Source organism: Neoarius graeffei, chromosome 5 (assembly GCF_027579695.1).
Source record: "Neoarius graeffei isolate fNeoGra1 chromosome 5, fNeoGra1.pri, whole genome shotgun sequence".
Classification (NCBI taxonomy): domain Eukaryota; kingdom Metazoa; phylum Chordata; class Actinopteri; order Siluriformes; family Ariidae; genus Neoarius; species Neoarius graeffei.
The window spans coordinates 5,756,672-5,782,316 of NC_083573.1; the positions used below are offsets into that span (position 1 = coordinate 5,756,672).

The 25,645-nt window shown below is 44.1% G+C and overlaps 1 protein-coding gene across 8 annotated transcripts in view; it reads right to left on the reverse strand.

The window, feature by feature from the left end:
- Positions 1-25,645, reverse strand: part of rb1cc1 (RB1-inducible coiled-coil 1) — a 64,901-nt gene that overhangs the window by 19,521 nt on the left and 19,735 nt on the right. For all 8 annotated transcript variants that reach the window (XM_060921054.1, XM_060921053.1, XM_060921048.1 and 5 more), the window contains 8 exons: positions 24,772-24,956; positions 24,402-24,588; positions 17,035-17,116; positions 16,845-16,909; positions 16,649-16,752; positions 10,806-10,932; positions 8,838-10,723; positions 350-506 (listed from right to left, as the gene is read on the reverse strand). In XM_060921054.1, coding sequence (XP_060777037.1) covers positions 350-506; positions 8,838-10,723; positions 10,806-10,932; positions 16,649-16,752; positions 16,845-16,909; positions 17,035-17,116; positions 24,402-24,588; positions 24,772-24,956 — 2,793 coding nt within the window. The remainder of the gene's footprint in view (positions 1-349; positions 507-8,837; positions 10,724-10,805; positions 10,933-16,648; positions 16,753-16,844; positions 16,910-17,034; positions 17,117-24,401; positions 24,589-24,771; positions 24,957-25,645) is intronic.

A 25,645-nucleotide genomic window follows, 5' to 3' on the forward strand; every position in this document is an offset into this window, starting at 1 on the left:
CAGTAATTTCAAATGCAAACGTCAAATCTACCTGTTTCACTATTCGGAACGAATTGCTGAAAAGGTGAGGTTTTCTCCAAGATGATGTTTATTTTGTTTGCTGAGAGAAAAACAAGACGCTGGCGAGGGAACGAATGTTTCGAGCTGCGATATTCTCACTGAGAACAGGAAGCTGCTGAGCGGTTATTCCACATCATGAAACGGATTTGGGATCCAGTAATTGTGTCGTTCTTGAATAAATAAAAAAGTTGTTCTTCCATCGAACAAACGAGATCCGACAATGTGCCAGGGAGAAGTGTAGAGAAAACTTCTGCCTGGACAGACCTGTCTCCAGCGTCCCGGATCCTACCTGCTGCTCAGCGATCAGCGAGGTCTTCAGGTTCTGCAGCTCCTCGTTCTTCTTCTTCTCCAGCATCTCCAGCTTGCCCAGCAGAGACTCTCTTTCTTCGTCCAACCTCTGCTGCAACGCCACGTCCACAGCTTCTCCGTCTCCAGCATCAACAACTCTGCAACATCGCAGTCAGGTTAGGCCATTATTAAAAAACGTTCTGTTTCCGGGTGAGTGCTGTTTGTGCGGTTGAATTTTTTTTTTTAACGCCGGTTTTTCGACATTTTTTTCGGGTTCGTAAATCTAAAATCGAACTTGACATTTACGCATTCCCAGGGCTTTCCACTAAGGCTCATACTAGCCAGCCATGACAAATAAGTAGCCGCCGGGAGGAGTAAACACAAAAACTCCTGTGCACGCAGTTCCCAGGATTAACACTACGTTCAGACTGCAACCTGAAACGACCCATATCCGATTTGTTGTGAAATCCAATTTTTTTGTTAGGCCGTTCACATTACCAATTATATGAGACTTGTATGCGATCTCCAATATGAACGGAAAACGACCCAAAAGTGTCCCGCATGCGCAAATTGACACGTAATAAGCCATCTACGTAATACGTAAACAAAAAAAAAAAGCGCACTCTTCATGTTTAATGATTTCTTTTTTGTTTAATTATCTGGTTAGTGTTAAAGTGAGGTCTCGTGTGTGTTTTTGCTTCTGAACTGAAATGAAACCGTGTAGCCTGGTAACGAGGGTTGACTCCTAAATGTCTCTCTAATTTCTATATAAGTGCACTACATGTTACTAGGAAGTAATGGATTTTTAAACTCTATATAGTGCACTCGAGCTTCAGTAGGCAGTCATTTGGGATACGGCCGCTGTATTACCAAACTCTTAATTCAGGCTTAATAATTTGCACATATTTATTTCGGCATATTAATAAACTTTTTCTACATTTTTATAAATATTTATTTAGATTGTTTATAGCCAGCTGAATTCTGCAACTTCTCTCAGCGCTGGCTCAAGGTGCAGAAACACCAGTGCAGTTTGCTATGGAGATGAGGCGAGACCTGGCGATGTGGTTTTTGTGGCGAACTCACACAATAACCTGATTAATGTGGGCAGCAGACTAATGAGACCGAAGGTGTCAAATTACTGGAAATTTCCAGAACAATCTTATAATCTTGTAATACAGGATGGTTTAAGTTATAAATCAGTTATAGAAACTGTTTTATTTAATCAGGCTAACAGATCAACATCCAGGTCCCTACCGAATCCACCATTAGCTTGATTAATTCTATAAAAGTCTATTTAAATTCTGAAAACTGTACAAATGTTGTTGTTTTCCACCAAAGAGGCGGGATTAGCCAACGCAGAATAGTGACGTTTGTCTCTTGTTGATGACGTGTAGGTCGCATGAATGCGACCTGTCCGGTCAGACTGCAGTCGCATGTGAAAATATCGGATATGCATCGGAATTAGGACCACATATCCAAGCGGCCTGGGTCGCATGTGAAAAAATCGGATCTGTGTCGTTCAGATTGTCAATAACAAATCGGATACAGGTCGCATATGGGCAAAAAAATCGGATATGGGTCGTTTCAGGGTGCAGTCTGAATGTAGTCTAAATGTATTTTCCACAGACCATTTAGTTAGTTATTCACTTTACTCAAATACAAAGTAAAATGGCAGTAAATCTTCTTTCTTTTCTTGCGTATTGCATCATGAGGCGTTCCTGGCTTGTAAATCTCTTATTTTCAGTGCATGACACATTCACGCAGCTGAGCATGCTGTGAATTAACAACGACAACGGTCTGCAGTGGCGGCTACACAATTACACACTCAGCGAACATTTCTCCATTTGTGTATGAAAATACACTCCAACCACTCAGTTTGGGTTCATTTACAACCAACGGTGTCTTTTGATGCCAGCACGTAACTGAACGAGAGAAGACTGGTTTACCGGAGACAAAATAAGCGTTATCTCTGCTTCTGTCCCCTCCGACACACTACTGCCTCCGCCGAGTGCGCGCGCGCACACACCGCATGTCAGGGCCGCGGATGAGTTACTCTCCCTTGATCAACGAAGTCGGTGGGGAATTTGTGGTTATTATCGGTACAAACAGCACGAATCACAACTTAAACGAGTGCGGTTCAGTTTGACATTATTGTCAGTCCGTTAGATAAACATTTAATTTTATTAAAATCGAAAATTAATATTTAGAGCCTGTGGGCTACAAAAATAATAGTCATTAAAGTAGTCGGCTGTATGTCCGGCAGCCGGCGCTTGTGGAAAGCCCTGCATTCCGCGCAGAATATAGAACTGAATCAGCTCTGCGCATGCGCCGTGCGGCACAAAAAAATGTCAGCCACCATGAAGGAAGGAGATCCGGAGTTTTCAAACATTTGCTTAAATGTGAAATCGCAAAATGGTATTCTAGCGAACAACAAAATAGTAAAGATTCAGAAAAACAAATCATTCAGTGATCATTTTAATAGTGTAATTTCATCCGAACTAGGCCTAACGCTCGATTTAGAACTACAACCCCTGGCAAAAAGTATGGAATCACCAGTCTTGAATGAGCACTCATTCACACATTTTATTCTGTAGAACAAACTCAGATCACAAACATGATACAATAATAAAGTCAATCCAAAGTGCACCTTCTTGGCCTTCAGAAACACAAAAAGAAATGAAGAAAAAGCATTGTGGAAGTCAGTAAATGTTACTTTTCTAGACCAAGCACAGGGAAAAAAAATATGGAAATCACTCAATTCTGAGGAAAAAAATATGGAATCATGAAAAACAGACAAACAAAAGAGCATTCAAAACACATCACTAGTACTTAGTTGCACCACCTCTGGCTTTTATAACAGCTTGCAGTCTCTTAGGCCAAATAAATTAAAAAAAAAAAAAAAAAAAAAAAAAGTGTGTTTCCGGTAACCCGACCGACCGAGAATTTCGGCGGCGAAATTGCCGACCATAAAGTTTTTATTACAAATTTCCCTCGATATTTTAGTGTAAGCGGCGTTAGTTTGTCAATTTTTTGTTCCAACGCATTCAAGTTGTGAAAGAAACGATAAAAAGTAAAATGTTTCGCCACTTCTATCAGCCCTCCTGCATAAACATGGAAGCGCACTTGTATACTGAAGGAGGAAGGGAAAACTGAGCCGAGCCGCCATTTTGAATCCTCATTCAAGGCTGTAATGCAAATTGCTTCCTCTTCAGTATACAAGTGCACTTCCATGGCAGGGAAAAACACTACATTTTGCCGCCTATGTAGTCCCCTATTTATATAAATAAGAGTCATTCAGGATTCAGCCATGTTTTTGCTCGACCCAAGTTCTACAGTAGGCTCGGCTAGGCCGTCTGCTTTTAATGGAAGTAGCCTAGCCTAGGACGTTATTTTCACGTTATTTCTTGATAAGGTGTTTTCATGTTATTACATGAAACTATCATGAAATAACGTGATAATTTCATAACATGAAATTACGTGACGTTATTACATGATAAATATATTGTAAAAACGTGATAACTTTGTTAACAATATCTTTTCACGTAATTACTTGATTCTAAGCCAATTTTTTTTTGAGTGTGGCAGCAATACGCTTCCGTAGATCATACAGTAACTCGAACTCTTGCGATATTTTTTTTATTCGTTTAAAGATTTAAAACACTTATTTTATTATGATGTGTGGTATAAAGGATTCTGTGTCAAAATACTATTTTGTAAGATGTTTACTTGTGTTAATTTTTTCGAACAAAATAAAAAAAAAATTAAGAAGAAAAAAAAAAATTTTTTTCCTACCTACCGACCTTATTTTAGTATTTCATGTTACCTGAAACACACTTTTTTTTTTTTTTTGGCCTTAGGCATGGACTTGATGAGTGACAAACAGTATTCTTCATCAATCTGGTGCCAACTCTCTTTGATTGCAGTTGCCAGATCAGCTTTGCAGGCCGGAGCCTTGTTGTGGACCATTTTTTTTCAATTTCCACCACAAGTTTTCTATTGGGTTGAGATCTGGACTATTTGCAGGCCGTGACATTGACTGGATGTGTCTTTCACCAAGGAATGCTTTCACAGTTTTTGCTCTATGGCACGATGCATTGTCATCTTGGAAAATTATTTCATCATCCCCAAACATCTTTTCAATTGAAGGGATAAGAAAACTGTCCAATATGTCAATGTAAACCTGTGCATTTATTGAAGAAGTACCCACAGCCATCTCCCCAGTGCCTTTGCCTGACATGCAGCCCCATATCATCAAGGATTGTGGAAATTTGGATGTTTTCTTCAGCCAGTCCTCTTCATAAATCTCACTGGAACGGCACCAAACAAAAGTTCCAGCACCATCACCTTGTCCAATGCAAATTCGTGATTCGTCACTGAAGATAACTTTCATCCAGTCATCCACAGTCCATGATTGCGTCTCCTTAGCCCGTTGTAGTCTTGTTCTTTTCTGTTTAGGTGTCAATGATGGTTTTCTTTTAGCTTTCCTATATGAAAATCCCATTTCCTTTAGGCGATTTCTCACGGTTCGGTCACATACTTGTACATCGACTCCAGCTTCCTCCCATTTATGCTTCATTTGTTTTGTTGTACTTTTTCAGTTTTCAAGACATATGGCCTTAAGTTTTTTGTCTTGACACTTTGATGTCTTCCTTGGTCTACTACCAGTACGCTTGGCTTTAAAAACCTTCCCATGCTGTTTGTACTTGGTCCATATCTTAGATACAGCTGACTGTGAACAGCCCACATCTTTGGCAACCATGCGTGAAGAGCTACCTTCTTTAAGAAGTTTGACAATCCTCTCTTTTGTTTCAAGAGACATCTCTCTTGTTGGAGCCATGATTCTTGCCAATCCGCTTGGTCCAGCAGCCCTCCAAGGTGTGATAACTGCGCTGTTTCTAACTGCAGACTAACGAGCAGATCTAATCTGAGGCAGGTGTCAGTTTAGGGAAAGGAAATTGACTGGGTGAGTCCTTATTTTCTACCTGAAAATTGAGTGATTCCATATTTTTTTCCTCAGAATTGAGTGATTTCCATATTTTTTTTCCCTGTGCTTGGTCTATAAAAGTAACATTTGCTGACTATCACAATGTATTTTCTTCGTTTATTTTAGTGTTTCTGAAGGCCAAGAAGTTGCACTCTGGAATGACTATTATTGTATCATGTTTGTGATCTCAGTTTGTTCTACAGAATAAAACGTCTGAATGAGTGCTCATCCAAGACTGGCGAGTCCATACTTTTTGCCAGGGGTTGTAGAAAAAGTCCGTGTGTCGGACATTTATGTAAAAGTTTTGCAAATGTTGCAGTCAGCATTTAAAATGCTAACTTCAAGTTTTTGTACAAGTTTCAGTTGATTAAACTGTCATTTTATTAAATGTGTCTGCTTTTGTAATAAAAAAGTACTGAAAGAAAAAGCAAACACAGCATTGTGATTTCTTATCCATCTATATATTAAAAAAAAAAAAAAATCCCTCCCTCCCGACTGAAAATTTTTTTGCTCACCTGGTGGACAGGAAACGGATTTTTTTAAGGATGGCCTTAGTGTTTTTTTTTTTTAAATCGGTGTAAAAGGTTGAGTATGAAGAGCTCGACTCAAATGAGTAAAAAATTTCCCCAGAAATGAATCTTCATTCACTCGTGTGAAGTTAGAGTTGATTTGAGAGCTTGGATACGACCAAAACGCTGCAGGATTTTTATTATTATGATTAAACTTCAATCAAAAGCAGGCTGATCTTAAAATCCAGGGATGTGATTTGGGGCCGGTGAAATTATCTGAAAATTTTAGCCGGGGGTCTGGGGGCCGCAGGCCCCCAGCTGGTCCAGGGCAGCACCCTGGTGAGGGGACAAGGGGGAAAGCCCCCTGAAGCTCCTGGGTTTTGGGGTTTTCTGACTTAAAAATTGTACTAAAATGGAAAGCAAACACACAAGAAAAAACTTGTCATGATTACCGTATTTTCTGGACTATAAGCCGCTACTTTTTTCCTAGGTTTTGAACCATGCGGCTTATACAAAGGTGTGGCTATTCTGTGGATTTTTCTTCCACCGCTAGGGGCGCTCTAACCGGAAGTAGAATCAAAAATAAGATAGACGAAAAATCAATGCAAAGAAGAATTAGCAGATCTTTAGCAGATAGAACACGCACGACAAATTACTAACTGGTAATTATTTTCAAATCCAGCGAAGATGATTAAAGTGACTTGTGGTTTCAAACACAGGAGAAATGAAGGTAAATAAATACCGGTTATTTTCTCTTGGTTCTGTTCCGTTTTAATCAGCAAAGTTGCTGCCGTGTTAAAAGGCACTGTTCGGAAAGAATCTGTTCAGGTACATACATGTACATTTACAGTACAAAATCATTCTGTACATGCAGTAAATATCTAATTTTTCACCATAGATATCTGCGGCTTATAGCCCGGTGCGGCTTGTATATCTTTTTAAAAAATTTTTTTTTTTTTAAATAGAGCGGATGCGGCTTATATACAGGTGCGCTCTATAGTCCAGAAAATACGGTAACAAATTCAAGCCAATTTAATGGTCAACATGCAACTCTGACACACACACTCGCTCACTCTCTCACTCGCGCGCGCACGCACTCTCTCACTCGCTCTCTCACTCGCGCGCGCACGCACTCTCTCACTCGCTCTCTCTCACTCGCGCGCGCACGCACTCTCTCACTCGCTCTCTCTCACTCGCGCGCGCACTCTCTCACTCGCTCTCTCTCACTCGCGCGCGCACGCACTCTCACTCGCTCTCTCTCACTCGCTCTCTCTCGCTCGCTCTCACTCGCTCGCTCTCACTCGCGCGCGCACGCACTCTCTCACTCGCTCTCTCTCACTCGCGCGCGCACGCACTCTCACTCGCTCTCTCTCACTCGCGCGCGCACGCACTCTCTCACTCGCTCTCTCTCACTCGCGCGCGCACGCACTCTCACTCGCTCTCTCTCACTCGCGCGCGCACGCACTCTCTCACTCGCTCTCTCTCACTCGCGCGCGCACGCACTCTCTCACTCGCTCTCTCTCACAAGCGCGCGCACGCACTCTCTCACTCGCTCTCTCACTCGCGCGCGCACGCTCTCTCACTCGCTCTCTCTCACTCGCGCGCGCACGCTCTCTCTCTCTCGCGCGCGCACGCACTCTCTCTCTCGCGCGCGCACGCACTCTCTCTCTCGCGCGCGCACGCACTCTCTCTCTCGCGCGCGCACGCACTCTCTCTCTCGCGCGCGCACGCACTCTCTCTCTCGCGCGCGCACGCACTCTCTCTCGCGCGCGCACGCACTCTCTCTCGCGCGCGCACGCACTCTCTCTCGCGCGCACGCACTCTCTCGCGCGCGCACGCACTCTCTCGCGCGCGCACGCACTCTCTCTCTCGCGCGCACGCACTCTCTCTCTCGCGCGCACGCACTCTCTCTCTCTCACTCGCGCGCGCACGCACTCTCTCTCTCACTCGCGCGCGCACGCACTCTCTCTCTCACTCGCGCGCGCACGCACTCTCTCTCTCTCACTCGCGCGCGCACGCACTCTCTCTCTCTCACTCGCGCGCGCACGCACTCTCTCTCTCTCACTCGCGCGCGCACGCACTCTCTCTCTCTCACTCGCGCGCGCACGCACTCTCTCTCACTCGCGCGCGCACGCACTCTCTCACTCGCTCTCTCTCGCGCACGCACTCTCTCACTCGCTCTCTCTCACTCGCGCGCTCTCTCACGCGCGCTCTCTCACGCGCGCTCTCTCACGCGCGCGCGCGCGCACGCACGCACTCTCACTCGCTCTCTCTCACTCGCTCTCTCACTCGCGCGCGCATGCACGCTCTCTCTCTCGCTCACTCGCGCTCTCTCTCTCTCTCGCTCTCTCTCGCTCACTCGCGCTCTCTCTCTCTTGCTCTCTCTCACTCGCGCGCGCTCTCTCTCTCGCTCACTCGCGCTCTCTCTCTCTTGCTCTCTCTCTCACTCGCTCGCTCTCTCTCTCGCTTTGCATCTTTACGCTCGATCACGGAGGCTGCCATCTTTCAACTCTGTTTGAGGCGAGCTTACGTACAGCTATCTAACAAGCGCGTTCATTGGTTGTTACAGAGCGATGGGCCAATCACGTACCTCGTTTCATCTCAATGACGGAATTGCGTAAATGACGTAATTACGTCAATGAGATGAAACGAGGTACATGATTGGTCCATCGCTCTGTAACAACCAATGAATGCGCTTGCTTCAAACAAAGAGTTGAAAGATGGCAGCCTCCGTGATCGAGGCGTAAAGATGCAAATCCGAGGCTGCCATCTTTCAAACAAAGTCGGAACGAATGTGGATTTGAGGGAAAAATCGGAAGCATTTTTTTTTTCAAGTTTTGAGGTGAAAAAAGCGGAATTCCGCGAATTCGCGGAAAAATCACATCCCTGAAAATCAAATCGACTTTTATCGCAATTACTCAAGTGTTTGTGAAAAAAAAAATTTCTACTCATTTAAGAAATGAGATTCGACGATTGACGAAAAATCTCTCACTCACTTGTCAGCCGATTGTCGCTCCCCAAGCCGAGTTTCAAGTAGTTTAATTTTTCTTAACAGCCTCACTTCCAGTTCCTCCTTCTGCAGCAAGGCGTCTTTTAGCGCCTCTTTCTCCTCCTCCGCCGTTCGCCGGGCCTCCTGACGTTCCTGCTCCAGCTGCCCGGACAGGAGCGTGTTTACAGCCTGCAGGTCGCTGATGGCCGTTTGGAAGTCGCGCTCTTTCTCCCTGAAAGCCCTCTGCTCCTCCTCCAGTTCCTGGCGTAAAGTTTTGAGCTGGTCGTCCAGCTGGTGCTGAATCTCCTGGAGGCGTTCCTCACAGTCCTTCTCAGCGTCCTGAGACTTCTGCTTGAGTGCGGAGAACTCGTGGCGCAGCAGCGTGCTCTCCTCGTCGTGCCGCTCCACCAGCTCCGAGATGCAGTGGTCCTTCTCGATGCGCATGAGAGCGCGCAGCTCGGCGAGGCCTTGCTCGTGCTCCTCGTTCTTCTTCTGCAGCTGCTGCGCCAGCGCCTCGACTTGCTCCTGGAGAGCCTTTGTCTGTGACTCCATCTCCGCCTTCAGAGCCTCCTCCTGCTGGTTCTTGGCTTCCTCGTACTGCAAGCGCAGGTCTTCCGTTTCGGTCTCCTTCAGAGCCATTTCCACTTCGAGTTTGCACCGGGCGTCGGCGAGCTCACTGATGCGCGCGTCGTAGTCCTTCAGGCGGCACTCGCGCTCCTTCAGTTCCGTCAAGTGCGATTCCGCGAGCTCCTTCAGTTTGACTTGGTTCTCAAGCGTGAGGGTGTCAAGAGCACTCTGGTTGCTGTGTTTCAGGATCTCCATTTGCGCCAGATGCTCCGTTTTCAGACGAGCTTCCAACTCTTGGAGACGGTTCTTCTCTGCGTTCTCCATCTCTTGGCGGATCATCTGCTCGATCTCAACTCGCAGGCCGTCCAGCTGGTTGGCAAGCGCGTCTTTGGAACGCAGGGCGTCTTGAAGCTCCTTGCTGCGCTCGGAGAGACTCCTCTCCAACTCCTGGACAGCCTGCTGGTGGCTGTTGCGCATCTCCTGCAGCAGACGCTCCTTCTCACCCTCCGTCTGAGCCAGCTCTTTCTCCTTCCTCTCCACGAGCCCTTCGAGGTCGAGCATAGCCCTCTGGACGTCCCGGACGATCTTGTGGTTCCCTTCCAGCTCGTCAGTAAGTCGGAGGACGTGTTTTTCGTGATCATCTTTCAGCTTCTGGAGCTCATTCTGGTGTGCCTCTCCGAGTTCCTCTTCCTGACAACGTCTAATATTACCGACTATCCTGTGAATTTCTGCACTCATCTTCTTCAGGGCGAAGCCAAAGTCCCGCTGCTCTTTCAAAACAAGTCCCTGGAAATGGCACAGGTCATCTTTAACTTTCCTCATGCTGCTCTGCGACTCCTCAGCAGCCGAACGATACTTGTCTACAGTCAGCTTGAGGGTCATGATGACGGAGTTCTCTTTCTCGAGCAAGGTCGTGTCCTGGATCCTTTTGCTATCTATAGCATTGATAACCGAGGAGTAAAGAGACTCGACCATCATCTCGGGACTTGTCGGGTCACTGATGGGATTGGGTGATGTTACGTTCTCTTCGATGACAAACTCATTGACCGCCGACATGAAGTCCGATTCTGGGCTCTCGGCTAAGGAGTCCAGGTCCAGAGAGCCCTGCTGGAGCACGGGATCCATGTTGGGATGTCCTATGGTTTCAAAGTCAAACGTATGGGCGTCTATACTGTCAGGAGACAGATCTTCTAAGGGAGCTGGAAGGGACAGCGGCTGAGTGGGTGGAGACTGTATACTGAGGGTGGGCAGGGTTTTAGAAGATGTGGGCGTGGTCTCTGTTCTGCTTTCCGAGCTTAGTCTCTGTGCACTCTGGTTCCCAGAAACCTTCAAAGGCATAGCAAAAATTGTCAGAAAAAAAAGTTAGACATTAAACCCAATGAACCTTCCACACAAAGTGGTCTTGTACCTTCAGTTCACTCAGTAAGTCTGTGATGGTTTGAGACATCTCGTCCACGCTCTGAGCTGCTTGGACGAGCTGACGAAGAGCTTCTGTGTGATGGTTTAGCGGCTCAAAATCACATAGTGATGGAACCCTGAAGGAAAACAGACATTATGAATATGGCAAGAAGAGAAAAACAACAAGTGTCACAGAGATAAGACCGTTCAGTATCGCAAACGTCTGATTGGTACTCAAGCTCAGAATCTTTAGCACAAAAAATGAATCCTGGGCGGGGCTTGAAATTCGCGGTGGTCCGGTCGCCCGAGGCGACTTGTCATTTGGCGGGTAATTCCTGTTGAAAATAAAAAATATATATGAAGCGAACATTCAGACACACCGTCAACTACACTGTGTGCACAATTATTAGGCAAGTGAGTACTCTGACCCTACCATTATTTCTATGCATGTTTTCCAACCGCAAGCTAGATACACTTGAATGCTAATTGGATTTAAGCATTCTCAGGTTGTATTTATTTGTGTAATGAGGGAGGGTGTGACCTAAAGTCATTAATACCCTATATTAAGGTGTGCATAATTATTAGGCAGCTTCTTTATCTCAGGCAAAATGGGCCAAAAAAAAAAAAAAAAGAGATTTAACAGACACTGAAAAGACAAAAATTGTAAAATGCCTATCAGAGGGATGCAGCACTCTTGAAATAGCTAAGCTATAGAAATGTGAGCACAGAAGAATCAAACGTTTTGTTGCAAATAGTCAACAGGGTCGCAAAAATGTGTGGAGAAGAAAAGACACAAATTAACCGCAAAAGACTTGAGAAGGATTAAACATGAAGCTACCAGGAACCCATTATCCTCCAGTGCCACAATATTCTAGAACTGCAACCGACCTGGAGTGTCCAGAAGGACAAGGTGTTCGGTGCTCAGAGACATGGCCAAGGTAAGGAAGGCTGAAACACGACCACCACTAAACAAGACTCACAAGTTGAAATGTCAAGATTGGGCCAAGAAATATCTGAAGACAGATTTTCCAAAGGTTTTATAACTAATGGACACAGGGCACTTTGACTCAGACACCAGCAAGGTGGTGGAGGGGTAATGGCATGGGCTGCTATTATTAAGGATGAGCTAGTTTGACCATTTCAGGTTGAAGATGGACTTAACATCAACTCCCAAACCTACTGCCAGTTTCTAAAAGATACATTCTTCAAGCAGTGGTATGGGAAGAAGTCTGCATCATTCAAGAAGGCCATGATTGTTATGCAGAACAATGCACCATCACATGCACCCAAGTACTCCACTGCTTGGCGAGCCCGCAAAGGCCTTAAAGATGACAAAGTAATGACATGGGCCCCCTTCCTCACCTGACTTAAACCCTATTGAGTACTTGTGGCCGCTTCTTAAGCATGAGATTTACAGCGAGGGAAGACAATACACCACTCTGAATAGCATTTGGGAGGCCGTGGTTGCTCCTGCACAAAATGTTGATCGTCAACAAATCAAAAAGCTAACAGACTGGATGGAAGGCTCATGGCAGTTATTGAAAAGAAGGGTGGCTATATTGGTCACTGAATATTTTTGAAATGCTAGAAGTGTTTATTTGTTAATTCTGAGTTGTTTATTTGTTACACTGAAAATTAAAATAAACAAGTGAGATGGGAAACTTTAAACTTTTCATTTAGTTGCATAATAATTCTGCACACTAAATGTTGCCTAATAATTCTGCACACTTGTATATTCCCCTGAGAAGGCCGAAACTCCCCTTTCCTTTGTTAATCATTCTGGTTTTAGGTTTATTAACAATTTGGATTGACTGAGAGCACTGTATTTGTTCAACGATAAAATTAATCATCAGGAATACAACTTGCCAAATAATTGTGCACACAGTGTAAAGCCGCCACATATTAAGCGTGTGCCGTGTCTGTGTTCATCGATGTGTTTATCGGCAGGACGGAAAACACAGAAGAATTCCGAATCATATCGTGTACGAGTCAGGCTGTCGGTTTTTTCACTACTGCGCATGCATATAACGCATCTCGCTGAATATCGCGGTAATCACGTGTAGTATTGGACCAGGTGGGTGGAGCACAGAAGCACGGCAGGCCAGAACCGAGTTCTCAATGAACTATTTATTGCTAGCTTTTCAGCCTTTTATCACTTCCCAGCCGCACGCGTGCACACACCCCCACGTGTTCTGGTTGGGGAGAGAGAGAGAGAGAGAGAGAGAGCTCCCTTTCTCTGCTCTCCTCTCCTTTTAAAGGGCGCGGTCACTGGGGAAGACACACAAACACAGGTTAATCCCCATCAGGTGCAATGATTCCACCACTTACCTTCCCTGACTCCGCCCTCCATTCACAGACTGCCGCTTGGCCACGCCCCCGCTGCCACATCACGTTATCAAATTCAATAGATGTGGCCACATTATCGCCCATTTAAACTAGGGATGTTAACCGATGACCGTTTGACCGAATCAACGTCAACCGGTTAATTTTTTTTTGGTTGTCGGTTTAAAAAAAAAAAAAATCAATCGTTTTGAAGCTGCCGATTTTGGAGCGGAGAACCTGGAATTCTGTGTTGTAAACGCTTGGGGCATGCCATGCGGTGTAAGGATGACAGCTGACAAATCAGAAACACCCATTCAGTCATGTCCCGCCCCAGTTGAAGACAGCTGCCACTCGGCGAAAGAAAAGTGTAGACACAGGCTTTTTAGCTTACAAATTACTATTCTGTTTTTTTTTTTTAATTATTATTAGAAGGCACATGGAGTTTAGTCCTGCCTTGGCCAGTGCATTCTGAAAGTATGTTTCGGTCTGTAGCCAACAATGCATGTTATTGCAGATCATATCTCTCCACACAAACTAAAGGCGCAGATGCCGACTTTTGGAGGGAAGGGGAGAGAATGAAATGACAGCGGTGTCTGGAGGGGGAGTGACAAACGCAGCTTTTATGTCTGTGAGCCAAGTCGGTGACGGCTTCAGAGCAACTTCAATACCATGCAGTAATGGCGTGTTGATATTGGTAATGGCGTTATAACGATTGTAGTTAATTAATTAGATTACCCGGCGTTATAACAGCCTTTATTTTAACGCTGTTATTCCCATCACTGAATGTTATGTACTTCTTCTAGCACTTGACTTTATTTTCAACGCCATCATGGCCAACTGAAACTGTCTCTAAGCTGGAGCCATTTGTCCTCCGCTCCAATACAAACCCCTCGACATCAGTGCCGCGTTTGACTAAATGTTTTGCGCTGTAGGAAAGGTAATGTGAGTGGAGGGCAGCGACTGGGACTGAATGTGCGGATGCTCGCGGTTAGATTTAGAATAGATTCTAATAATTCCAGTTCTAGAATTTTAAACAGGGATGCAAACGGCACGCCTTTTAGCGGATACCGCCTTTTTCACGGCTGAATCGTGCAGATCCGATTTTTTTTTTTTAGGGGGGGCGTTGGAGTGTCTGAATAATTTCATCAGAGTAAATTCTGTATTAAAATTACTAAATAAGCAAATGCCGTTATAGTCCATGAAACATAGGAAGTATAAGTATGAGAAGAAAACAGTAAATCAGAAAGCTGCGCACATTTGCGCAGCTTCCGGGAAAACGTGTGCAGCTTTCTGATTTACTGTTTTCTTCTCATACTTATACTTCCTATGTTTCATGGACTGTAACGGCATTTGCTTATTTAGGGTGTTTTCACACTTGGTCCCTTTCAGCCATCTAACCGAACTCAGATTGATGACTCAGCATTTTTTGCGCATATGTGAACACTCCAACCGTACCCAGACCCCTTTAAAGCGAACCGAACTGAGACCACCTCAGGAGGTGGTCTCAGTACAGTTCGCTTAAAATCAACGGTACGGTTCGCCTAATCTGCGCATTGTGAACAAAAAGCGCACAGGGTTCACTTCGCCTTTTTCACTGTAGTTTAACCTTCTTCGTTTGCCGTAGTTGGTCACGTGACTGTAGCAGGGAAACTCAACTTCCTTTTGGAACTTACCACAGCCGCTTTCTGAACTTACTGACTGATGAGTCGGCCACAATAAAAAAGTGAATGTAATGATCGTGCACTGCGCATATTTTCCTTAATCCGCACTATTTTGATGAAAGAATATAGCAGGGCAAGCATGGCAGCAGACATTTTGATTCAAGAGAAAATTACCCAGAATTCCGTGCACTGGGGGTCTGAGGGCTCTAGAGGACCTGGTGTGAACAGAAAGAGGACTGAGTCTGGTTCCTTTAAAGGGGACCAGGTGTGAAAACACCCTTAGTAATTTTAATACAGAATTTACTTTGAAATTATAATCAGACACTCCAACGCCCCCCCTAAAAAAAAAAAAAAAAAAAAAAAAAAAAAAAAAATCGGATCTGCACGATTCAGCCGTGAAAAAGGCGGCATCCGCCAAAAGGCGCACCGTTTGCATCCCTGTTTAAACTCATAGGTTAACCGACTTTAACCGGCTAATGAGGCTCGGTGGTTGGTCAAGATTTTTTTTTAGTTTTCGCCATCCCTAATTTAAACACGTGTGTTTTTGTTCTTGTTTACATCTACATCTGCTAAAGCTACGTCGCGATGTGGAATTTTCTGAAAGGCGTACAGAAACCGCCAGAGACGGGGACAAAGCAACCTCGGTCTGAAGAGGAGAAAAAGGCCGTCGATAAAGCGTACGAGAAGGAGAAACGACAAAGGACTTATAAGCAAACGTGGGAGCAGGGTAGGCCTTGGCTGCGAGATGATTTTTATGGAATAATTAATTTTTTTCAAGTTGATTCCTAGTCAATATGAAGCTCCTAATGCTTTCTCTCTCATAAATGGTGAAATACAGAAAGCATGTTGGACATATTTTGGGTGCTATAGTCGTGATAGTAAGGATATTTGTTTTCAATACTCATACACCAAGTTGCCAAGTTTTCCAATATATTATTATTTGTTGATATTATATTATGGTGCTCTGTGGTGTTCTCATTTATGTATTTAACAACAGTATCAAAATACTCGGGTCTTGAAATAAATGCACATTAGTCATGAACAATAGTAACTACTCTCTTTTGCGTTATTTTTGACAGAAGTAAAATTCATACATGAACAAATTTTGGCGAGTTGATTTTCTGTTTGGCGAGTTACTTTGGAAGGGAACTAGTCTGGCTGGCTGGTGAAGAAATATATGAATTTCTAGGGCTGCTGGGGGAGCCCAGGAACCAAGACTCAAGGAACTTCATCCTGGGGGAGCCCAGGAACCAAGACTCAAGGAACTTCATCCTGGGGGAGCCCAGGAACCAAGACTCAAGGAACTTCATCCTGGGGGAGCCCAGGAACCAAGACTCAAGAAACTTCATCCTGGGGGAGCCCAGGAACCAAGACTCAAGGAACCTCATCCTGGGGGAGCCCAGGAACCAAGACTCAAGAAACTTCATCCTGGGGGAGCCCAGGAACCAAGACTCAAGAAACTTCATCCTGGGGGAGCCCAGGAACCAAGACTCAAGGAACTTCATCCTGGGGGAGCCCAGGAACCTCATCCTGGGGGAGCCCAGGAACCAAGACTCAAGGAACTTCATCCTGGGGACCAACTTCATCCAGGAACCAAGACTCAAGGAACTTCATCCTGGGGGAGCCCAGGAACTTAAGCACAACGTACTGTTCTTTAAGAAATTACAAAAGTAATAGTTGGTAAACTGCTGTCAGGTCCAAGTAATAAAACACTTCAGGGTGGTACGAATAACTTGGCTTTTCTTTGGTACGAATAACTTGGCTTTTTCTTTGCATTGTACCACCTGTTGATCATTTTCCTTCAGCAGCACATCCCCAACTGCTTTACTCCTTACTTAGTCATGAAATGTCTTCTACTTGTGTACATTACCTGAGAAAAGGTTGCACTTCAGCAGGACAGCAGCTCTTCAGATACTGCAAGTCATTCAGGGAAATATCCGGAAGTTCAAAGTCAAACTTGCGAGGCTTTCTTGTCTGAAAGGGGGCAAGAAAAAAAAAAAGCAATTAAAAAGAGATCAGTGAAAAAAAATAATCCTGGGCTACACTATGGCATGTTCAACACTTACGCAAAATGACGAGGGAGGCCATGAGTCAAGTCCTCGAAACAAACGATTTCTGAGGAACGACTTTCCTACAAGGAGGGGAGGAAAAAGTCAGAGGTGGATTTTGTAAAGAAGTGCTTCAAACGGACTCTAGAACCTCTGTGCTCTTTATCCAGATTTACACGAAGCTCACAAACAGTGAGCTCATACTTACTGAAGAGCTTGCCGAACGTCTCCCTTTTGGCCTTCTCTGCCTCATAGAGGTTTTTCCCATCTTTTACCAGGGCACTGGCCCACTGGGGGAACACAAAGCAGAGAAAGCGCATGCTATGAATACTGAATGAATGAATGAACAGAAATCGAGGATGTTTACGAGCTTATAGGTGCAGACAAAAGGGGTGTTCACACGGCACATATTTGCATCGATGCTGCACCGATGTATTTTGTTGCGATATATCTTACACCGGTGTAAATTTTGTGGAGCGTTCACACGTCACAAACCTGCTTACTAGAGAGAAGCGTGTTAGCACCGGTGCAGCCCCACTTGAGTTCACACGGCAGTTTTTACGACCGTGCTATACAATGGTAATGCGGAAATTAAATATGCGCATGCGTGAAAATGTACTTCCTTTTCCCGGTTGTCATGGCATCACCAAGCACCGGGAAAACAACGTGGATGAAGACACCAGACCTGTTTACCCCAAATTTGCCCTGTCAGTAGTCTTGCAGTATCTCGTCAGTAGTTTTGGTAAGCTGTCAGTAGGAATTTTACTGGGGTCCAATCTATGTATTGTATCGAAGACAAAAAGTAGAAAGCAGCCTATTAGATAATAGTACTCATTCAAGTTGAAAGTAAATGATCGATTACATGAACAAAATTTAAAAAATTAAAATCTAGCACTGGTCTTATTTTTTTCTGTCAAGTTAAGCACCTGTGAGAACCAAAAAGCAAACCCATGTAAGATTCTAGATCTGCTCCATAATCCTCATATTACCAAGCCTAGACTCTAAGGTCTACTTGTTGACTCCTCATACATTTCATTATTTCAGTATCTCTGAAATAACCAGAAGACTAGCAGTAATACTTATTTAGGATGCTACAATAAGAAAAAAATATTTCAGAGACCATACTATGCTCTAATAGGCTACTTAATACTTGATTGGCAGCTGATCTCACACTCTTTACTAACAAATCACAAGTCATTGATACCTGGCAACTTGACAAAACAAGAAAAAAAATGTCAACATCAAAAAAGTTTAATTTCAAGTTAACAAAGTTTGACATTGGTTAATAACTGAACATGCATTTATGGCAACTCAATTATGGCATTCAATGCAACGTCCCCCCCCCCCCCGCTGTGCAAAGCCTTTGAAAAATGCTCCAATGGGACATTCTGAGGCTATCTGAGAGGGAAATTGTAACAAATTGTCTGTCAACAGTGAAAGAAAGAAGTAATCTTCTTCTGCCCCGGACAGTCTTCGGCTTTCTTCCGTTTCGTGCCGCGGGATGACATCTTTAAATGCCCAAGTGTCAACAAAAACAACTCGCGAACTACTTCTGTCAAAAGCTCCCGCGCCGGTGGGTGAAAGGTCATTCAGTCTCGAGAAATCTCGCTCTACAAGTCAGCTGACCTTGTATGTAACCCATGTCAAATCTCGCGAGAGCAGCCGCGACAAGTAAACAACTAAACAACATGGCGCCTCAGTCTGGAAAACGCCAATTCGGATTGTTTTTGCACCATCTGGCGGTGTATCTACTATGATTGGAATATTTTTGGAGCAATTATAACATATTTGATGATCAGACACATTGTCACGTGGTGTTGCTGGGATGTTTTCACGGAGTCGGTAAGGGGGCGCACGCCGAGAGTAAGAGGCCGCAGCGCCCCTGTTCCCCCGTTTAGACGAAAGCCTGATGAAACATTTGGCAACATTTCGGCTATAAATCGTAGTTTTTGGACAAGAATTCGTAGTCCGTATTTTGTTTTGAAAAATCGTAGGAACTACGGACAAATCGTAGGAGTAAACAGGTCTGAGACACCAGTGTTGCCAGATACTGCTGACGTTTTCCAGCCCAAAATATGTTAAAATTCGCCAAAAACCGCCCAATCTGGCAACACTGGAAGACACGCAATTCTGTTGTTGTTGATATTCGCCATTTTGGAAGCGCAAAATACCAGGATGCAAATCATGCAATGCCCATATGTAATCAACTCTCCTCGCGCGTAGCGAGTCTACCCCGTAGCGTTCAGACGTCCCATTTTATATCGGTGCTGCCCCGCAAACTAGCATTTACTCCGGAGTAAATTTCTTAAACCACCTCCCGAGCAGGGTTAGATTTGCACCTGTTTAAGCAGCTTTCAGGGGCTACACCGGTATAACTTTGTATCGTGTGAACGCTCTACCGGGGCAGCCCCGGTGATACATCGGAGTAAAAGTTGCCATGTGAACACCCCTATAATTGATTTGGGTTAAATTACAATATTTACACTTAGCAGTGTGCTGTTTTAGGGGGAAGAGAGTCAATGCTGAGGGTGGTATGATGGAATTACTCAAACCATTCCAAATTATTTTATTCTTACAGCACCATAGCTTAGATTCAATTTCCAATTTGAACAACTGTACGTGTACACACACACAAAATAAAAAGGCTCTGTTGTAGTTTTTATCCATTTCTAATTACAGATTATCTCGTGGCACATCTGTGAGCAAGTTAGCTGTTCTTGAAACTAATGAAACAAAAACGCAGTATGGTGGAAAGTCCTGATACTGGAGACTCCTTACATAAAACGCGAATGGATTCCACCATTTCAACTGGCGAGTGCCTACGAACAAGCCGTTGCTATAGAAACGATCATGTACGAGAACTTGTGGCCAGAATCGGTTTTTTTTAGAAAATGAATCCACACTTACTGAATCAATCAATCATAACCTTATATATGCACACTCAACAGCCACTTTATTAGAAACACCCATCCATCCATCCATCCATCATTGCGGTTTTATGCAGTTCTCTGATCAGCCAGTCAATTACGCAGATACAAATCAAGAGCTTCAGCAGGGTTTCCCCAGGTTTGACCACCATAAATATAAGACCTTTTTAAGACCACTTAAATGAGAATTAAGACCTACATCGCACCCATTATGCGGTCGTAGAACACCAGATCAAATTCCCAATAATGACAAATGTTTCAAGTAAAAATACTTTTATTATAAAAGTCATTATGTGCAGTGCTTGTCAAATCTTCACATTCATGACAAGCAAGACCGAATTTTGTTCTGTAAGGCGTTTTGTTTTTTCCACAGGAGAATGTTGTAGCGACTTCCGAGTCTGGGAACACAGCCTTAAAGAGTTCGAGCCCTCATTCGAGCTGTACGAGTGGTGTCCCGTAATTGTTTTTAAAATCCAGAGCACCTCTGCCCGAAGTGTCGGGGTTCCACCGACACCCATCATGCCACTGCTCGGCCCTTGTGTTGTTGCTAGCCTTGCCGATGGTGTCTGGCTTGGCTGATGCTGCTGACGTTCGACAGTGGTGCTCGTGCCAACTCCAGGTGCATTCGGAGACTGAACCGTGCAGAACTGAGCGATGGGCTGGTGGCGGTGGAGGGCAGATGCAATGTGCTTTGAACTCATGTGAGACTCTAAAGTGAAATGACCTATAGATAGTTTTCACATGATGTCACAGAGTCGGGGATTCCCTGGTGGCGGCCATCTTGTAAGGCAAGCTTACCGTACTGGTCACTGAGCACCAGGGCTTTGAACCAGAATTTTTTTCCTATTGGTTCGTTCCGAACAGAAACGGAATTTTAACGTTTCCGGTTTTGGGTTCCACCATTAAATAGACGTTCCCGAACCGGTTAGAACAAAAAAATTTCGTTCCCGGAACGGTTAATTACGTTCCCTGTCAGCTGTTTAACAAATGGCTATAAAATTATGTCTCTGTCTCATCCAGCTTAAGCCAAATGTAGGCTAATTCTATTGCAACCTTCATTAAATAAGACAAGAAACAATTCAAAACAATTATTATTTCAAATGTTGGCGATTTGGATTCTCAGTATGTCTTCCCATCTACACAAACAGAAAAAGTGCCAAAAATGAAAGATAATTCGTTTAGTGTGTTAACAAAGGCTAGTCAGGCCCTATAGAGGGCTACCGCATGACGTCACCGCGCCGCGAGATTTTGTTAGGCGCCATATTGGAAGACCAAGTACACATCTATGCAAGTACATACATTCATAAAACAAACTACACCTGAAATGTAGCCAGGGCCGGTTCTGCCCTAATCTGGACCCGGGTGCAACATCACGCAAACCCCCCCCCCAACACCAGTCTAAATCAGGACAACCATCACATAACTATAAACATTTTATATCAACTATTTGAACTAAATGGGCTATAATAAATAAGCCTGCAGGCAGCCACGGCGGGCTGCCTCAGAAAAGTAACCATTTGTCCTACCTTAAAACTCGTTTTGCATTTTCTGCCTCCTTTTTTGTATTTGCGACCCTCCGTTTATTTTCTTTCCTTTTCTGAAAACCCGATTTGTGTCCAGACATTTTGTTCTGCTACCAACGAACTAACTCGTCAGGTCTCGTCTCTCGAGCCCGCGATGATTCCCGTGGGAAGAGCAACAATTGATACATTTTTACAAACAGCCAATAGGGAGGTTGCAACGTTCAGGCTCTTCTTTGCTCAGACACTCAGTAATGCACTTACTCACTTATTATCACGTAGAGACGTGATAGTAGTCCACCCTCCCGCTCTCTCCATTCAGTCAGCGAACGTCACACAGGAAGTGAACCCCAGCGGGTCATAGAAACTTGCGCAGGAGAAGAATGACTTTTTTATTTGTAGGCTACGGAAACTTTGAGGAACGACATAAAAACCGGTATTAACTGGTTACCATTATTTTTAATAAGCGTTTCTGTTCCGGAACATAAAAAATAATAAAGTTTCTGGTTTCGTTTCTGTTCCATGTGAAATAGAAAAAGTTTCCAGTTTTCGTTTTCATTCCTTGAACCGGTTCAAAGCCCTGCTGAGCACACATTGTAACGCGCGAGTTACATTTATTTATATATTATTTACATTTATAGTTACATTATTACTATTTAAAGCTAGCAATGGTGCACACCTGTTGTATTCATGGCTGTCGTAATAGGTCAGATGATGACGTCAGGCGGAGCTTTTATGGAATTCCCACTGTACGGGAGCACGAAGGCGAGCAAACAAAGAAACTCAGCATACAAAGGAGAAATCTATGGCTTGCGAGAATCAACCGCAAGGATTATCAGCCTTCCAAACACAGCAAAGTCTGCTCCGATCATTTTATAAAAGTGGTAAGTTGTTTAAATAAACAATCAATTGTGTAACAAGCCTACATACCAGTTAATTATATTACAAAGTTTATACTGACATGGTGCTGTAATACTACTAATGGATGTAAAATTTGTCATAAATCAACTCGATATTATACACACACACATATTTATATGCAGTGTTGAGAGCTCTAAAACTCCAATGTTTACATACCTTGGCTGTAATTAGGACATGGCTCTCACTTGTTTTTATATGGTGGACTTCACGGACCCAGCCACAGACAAAATAATTGTATGACTCCAGCGACTTGTATGCTTTGAGGTCGTCAAGTGTGTAGGCGCTTTTACTATTCACGAAATAGTTCACAATATCAGGGTACGATATGGATGGCAGCCCTGCATAGTCACTTGAAAATGCATCTTTGTCCACTTCGTAGGGGTCAATTCCCCCAATCAAGGCCAGTTTGGCTGCATACCGTTGTCGTGAGATGTCGTCCAATGTATCCATATACTTCCGTTTGCTTGATTTTGCCGACATTGATCTTTACTTTAGAAAACTGACTATATAACTTCATAAATTCGTCCGAGATAACGTAGCCGGTAGTGGCGATGGTCCGTTTTGTTTGCCCTGCAAGATGGCGGCTGGGGGGCGTTCTCCGGAATGTCGTGACGTCAGTGAAAACTATCTATAGTGGACAACTTGAAGGTCTTTCGACAAACACAGCATCTTGCTTCAACGTCGCTTCCAGGAACCTCCCTCGCCCAATCACGATATCGTTCATCTGAAAGCCACTGCTGATTAAAACGACACTTCCCCATGCTGCGATTCACGGAGTCTCCTCTCCACCACGGACTCCGACGATTGCGCCAGCGCGAAAATGTATCAATATTGTTTCCTTCTTTACGCATACTCCAAGAAATTCACTGATGTTACGCAAAACCCACGTTTTCACATCGTAGAATAGTATGAGTAAATTTAAGACCTTTGTTTAAAAAATTAAGACTTGGGCAAAACAATTTAAGACTTTTTAAGGCCTTAATTTTGGAATATTAAATTTAAGACTTAAGACCCCGCGGCTACCATGTTCAGTTCATGTTCAAACATCAGAACGGGAAAAACTGCGATTTCACAGTGAAGTGTGACTTTCTTTCACTGTGGCATGGGTGCTGGTTTGAGTCAGATGAGTATTTCAGGGCCCGTTTACACGAGGACGCTGTCGGGTAAAAACGACTAAATATTTTATCGGAAGTGCCTTTCGTCTACACGGGGACGGCGTTTCCGAGGCTGAAAAACGGAAAAAATTGAAAACGCCTTCCAGAGTGGATAAGTTAAAAACAGCCCCCGTTGCATATCCGTCTAAACTACCCAATACGCGAAACTCTGCTCGGATCTGCTCACGTCGGGTACGCGTTTACGTCATACATATGTCATATACTGTACATGCCAGCCTGGGAAGTAAGAAAGTAAGTAAAAAAGTAAGAGCATGTCTGATTACATCGATCCAACGGACCTTCAAGCTGCTCTGGCAGCTTTAATAAACGTCCAGGAGTCCTTCGAACATCTATACCGAATCTGCACATATACCGTTAATGAACAGAGGTGGGTATAGTACGCTCTTACTTTTTTACTTACTTTCTTACTTACCATAGCCAGAGTAGTCAAAGTTTTCACGGCGCAGATGTGCAGATCAGACAAGACGGAAGACGTTGCGCATGCGTGCAGACATAGCGGAGGTCTTTCACAGCACCACCTAGCCGCCTGGCATGCACATCCAATTGAATTCCACACATTTATGCATCACCGTATAGACGCAGATTTCCTCCTTGAAAACGGTCGTGTAGACGCGGAAAAAAGTGAGAACGAAAACGGACTTTTGCGTTTTTGTTTCAGACCGTCCCCGTGTCAAGTGGGCCTCAGAAACTGCTGGTCTCCTCCTGGGGTTTTCACGCACAGCCTCAACACAGAATGGTGCGAAAAACAAAAAACATTGAGCGAGTGAGCGAGCGACAGTTCTGTGGGTGGAAACAAAAACACCTTGTTGATAATAGAGCTCAGAGGAAAACGGACAGATTCAAGGTGGCTCGAGCTTTTTTTTTTTTTTTTTTGCCAGGAAGGATATAGGAACTCATATAAATCACTTTTTTACAACCGTGGTGAGCAGAAAAGCATCTCAGCGAGAACAAGTTCCTTTTAAAGTGGCCGGTGAGTATATAGACCTTCGAAACATTTCACCGGGATGCCAATCGGGTCACGGATCGCCTCACCTCTCTGTAGTGTTTAATGAACATTTTCCGGCGCACCACCTCCACCACGGCCAGGCAGTACATCTGCGGGACAGTGCTGAGGGCCTCGACCACACGCACTCGCTCCAGCAGCTCGGTCAGGAGGCGCAGCAGCGCTTGCAGCTTCTCGCCATCCTGATCAGCGTGCAACATCACGTAGCAGCACCATCTGTACACAAAACATAACGATGCACGCAATCCCAAATCAGCAATTCTGGTCTGAAAAGTACACAAAAAAAAAAATCCACACATCCTGTTCACAGATCTCTCTACATGGACACTGACGCTACATCTCTTTGAAATGGATCGTCACTACGACAGGTTGGTCTCTCCAAATCACGACCGTTCTTACTTGAGACGGACTTGCAGATTGTTGGCTAGTTCCTGTTTCGCAGTTGTGCATTTCTGCTTTATGTCCAGCAGCTTCCTGTGGTTGGTCAGCATGATCATGAGCTGATTGGCGTGACTCAGACACAGGTCCGGCAGCACTGAGTTGTCCTTCAGGTTTTCAGCCCTCATCTGATTGGCTAAAAATCCCTGTTAAAAAAATAATCAAGGCAAACAAAATTCACACAAGGCTCGACATGTCAAAAGTGTCAATCAGACCCAACAATGTTACCTGCCGGGGGGGGCAGGGCTTGAAATTAATTTTTTTTCTTTGTGTCCCCCAGTGGTCCCGAATTCTGTGTTGTATTGTCCCGAATGGAAGCAATAGTGTCCCCATTTTTTTCCTCTCTGAAATAACCAGTGGTTAATATTATCATATGAAGTTACTATTATATTTGTAACTATACGATTTTGAACCCTTTATATCATTTTTACAATAAGTCACAAAACACAAGTGACACATGTCCAATACATCATCTACTTCAAAATTACAGTTATTGCATTTTCAGTTTATTAAACTTTGGCGATCTCACTGTATGAATAGATACCCGTTTATTTAAAAGGGGCCAACTAGCTCATTCAGAAAATGTTTCAACTCACTACATCTGCAGTACACTTTAGTTGAAAATAAGACCCCTTTTATGTTTGTTTCATCTACTTATACCTTGAATATCTGTTGGCATATATAAGGCCAACTTATCATTTTCACCATTACTGTTATACATTTTTATGTAATATACCTGTTGCCCCATTCAGAGATGTTTTGAAAGCCATCAGCCATACCATCAATGGATGAAATGCACACCCATGTTGCAAGCAGTACAATAGAAGGTTTGACC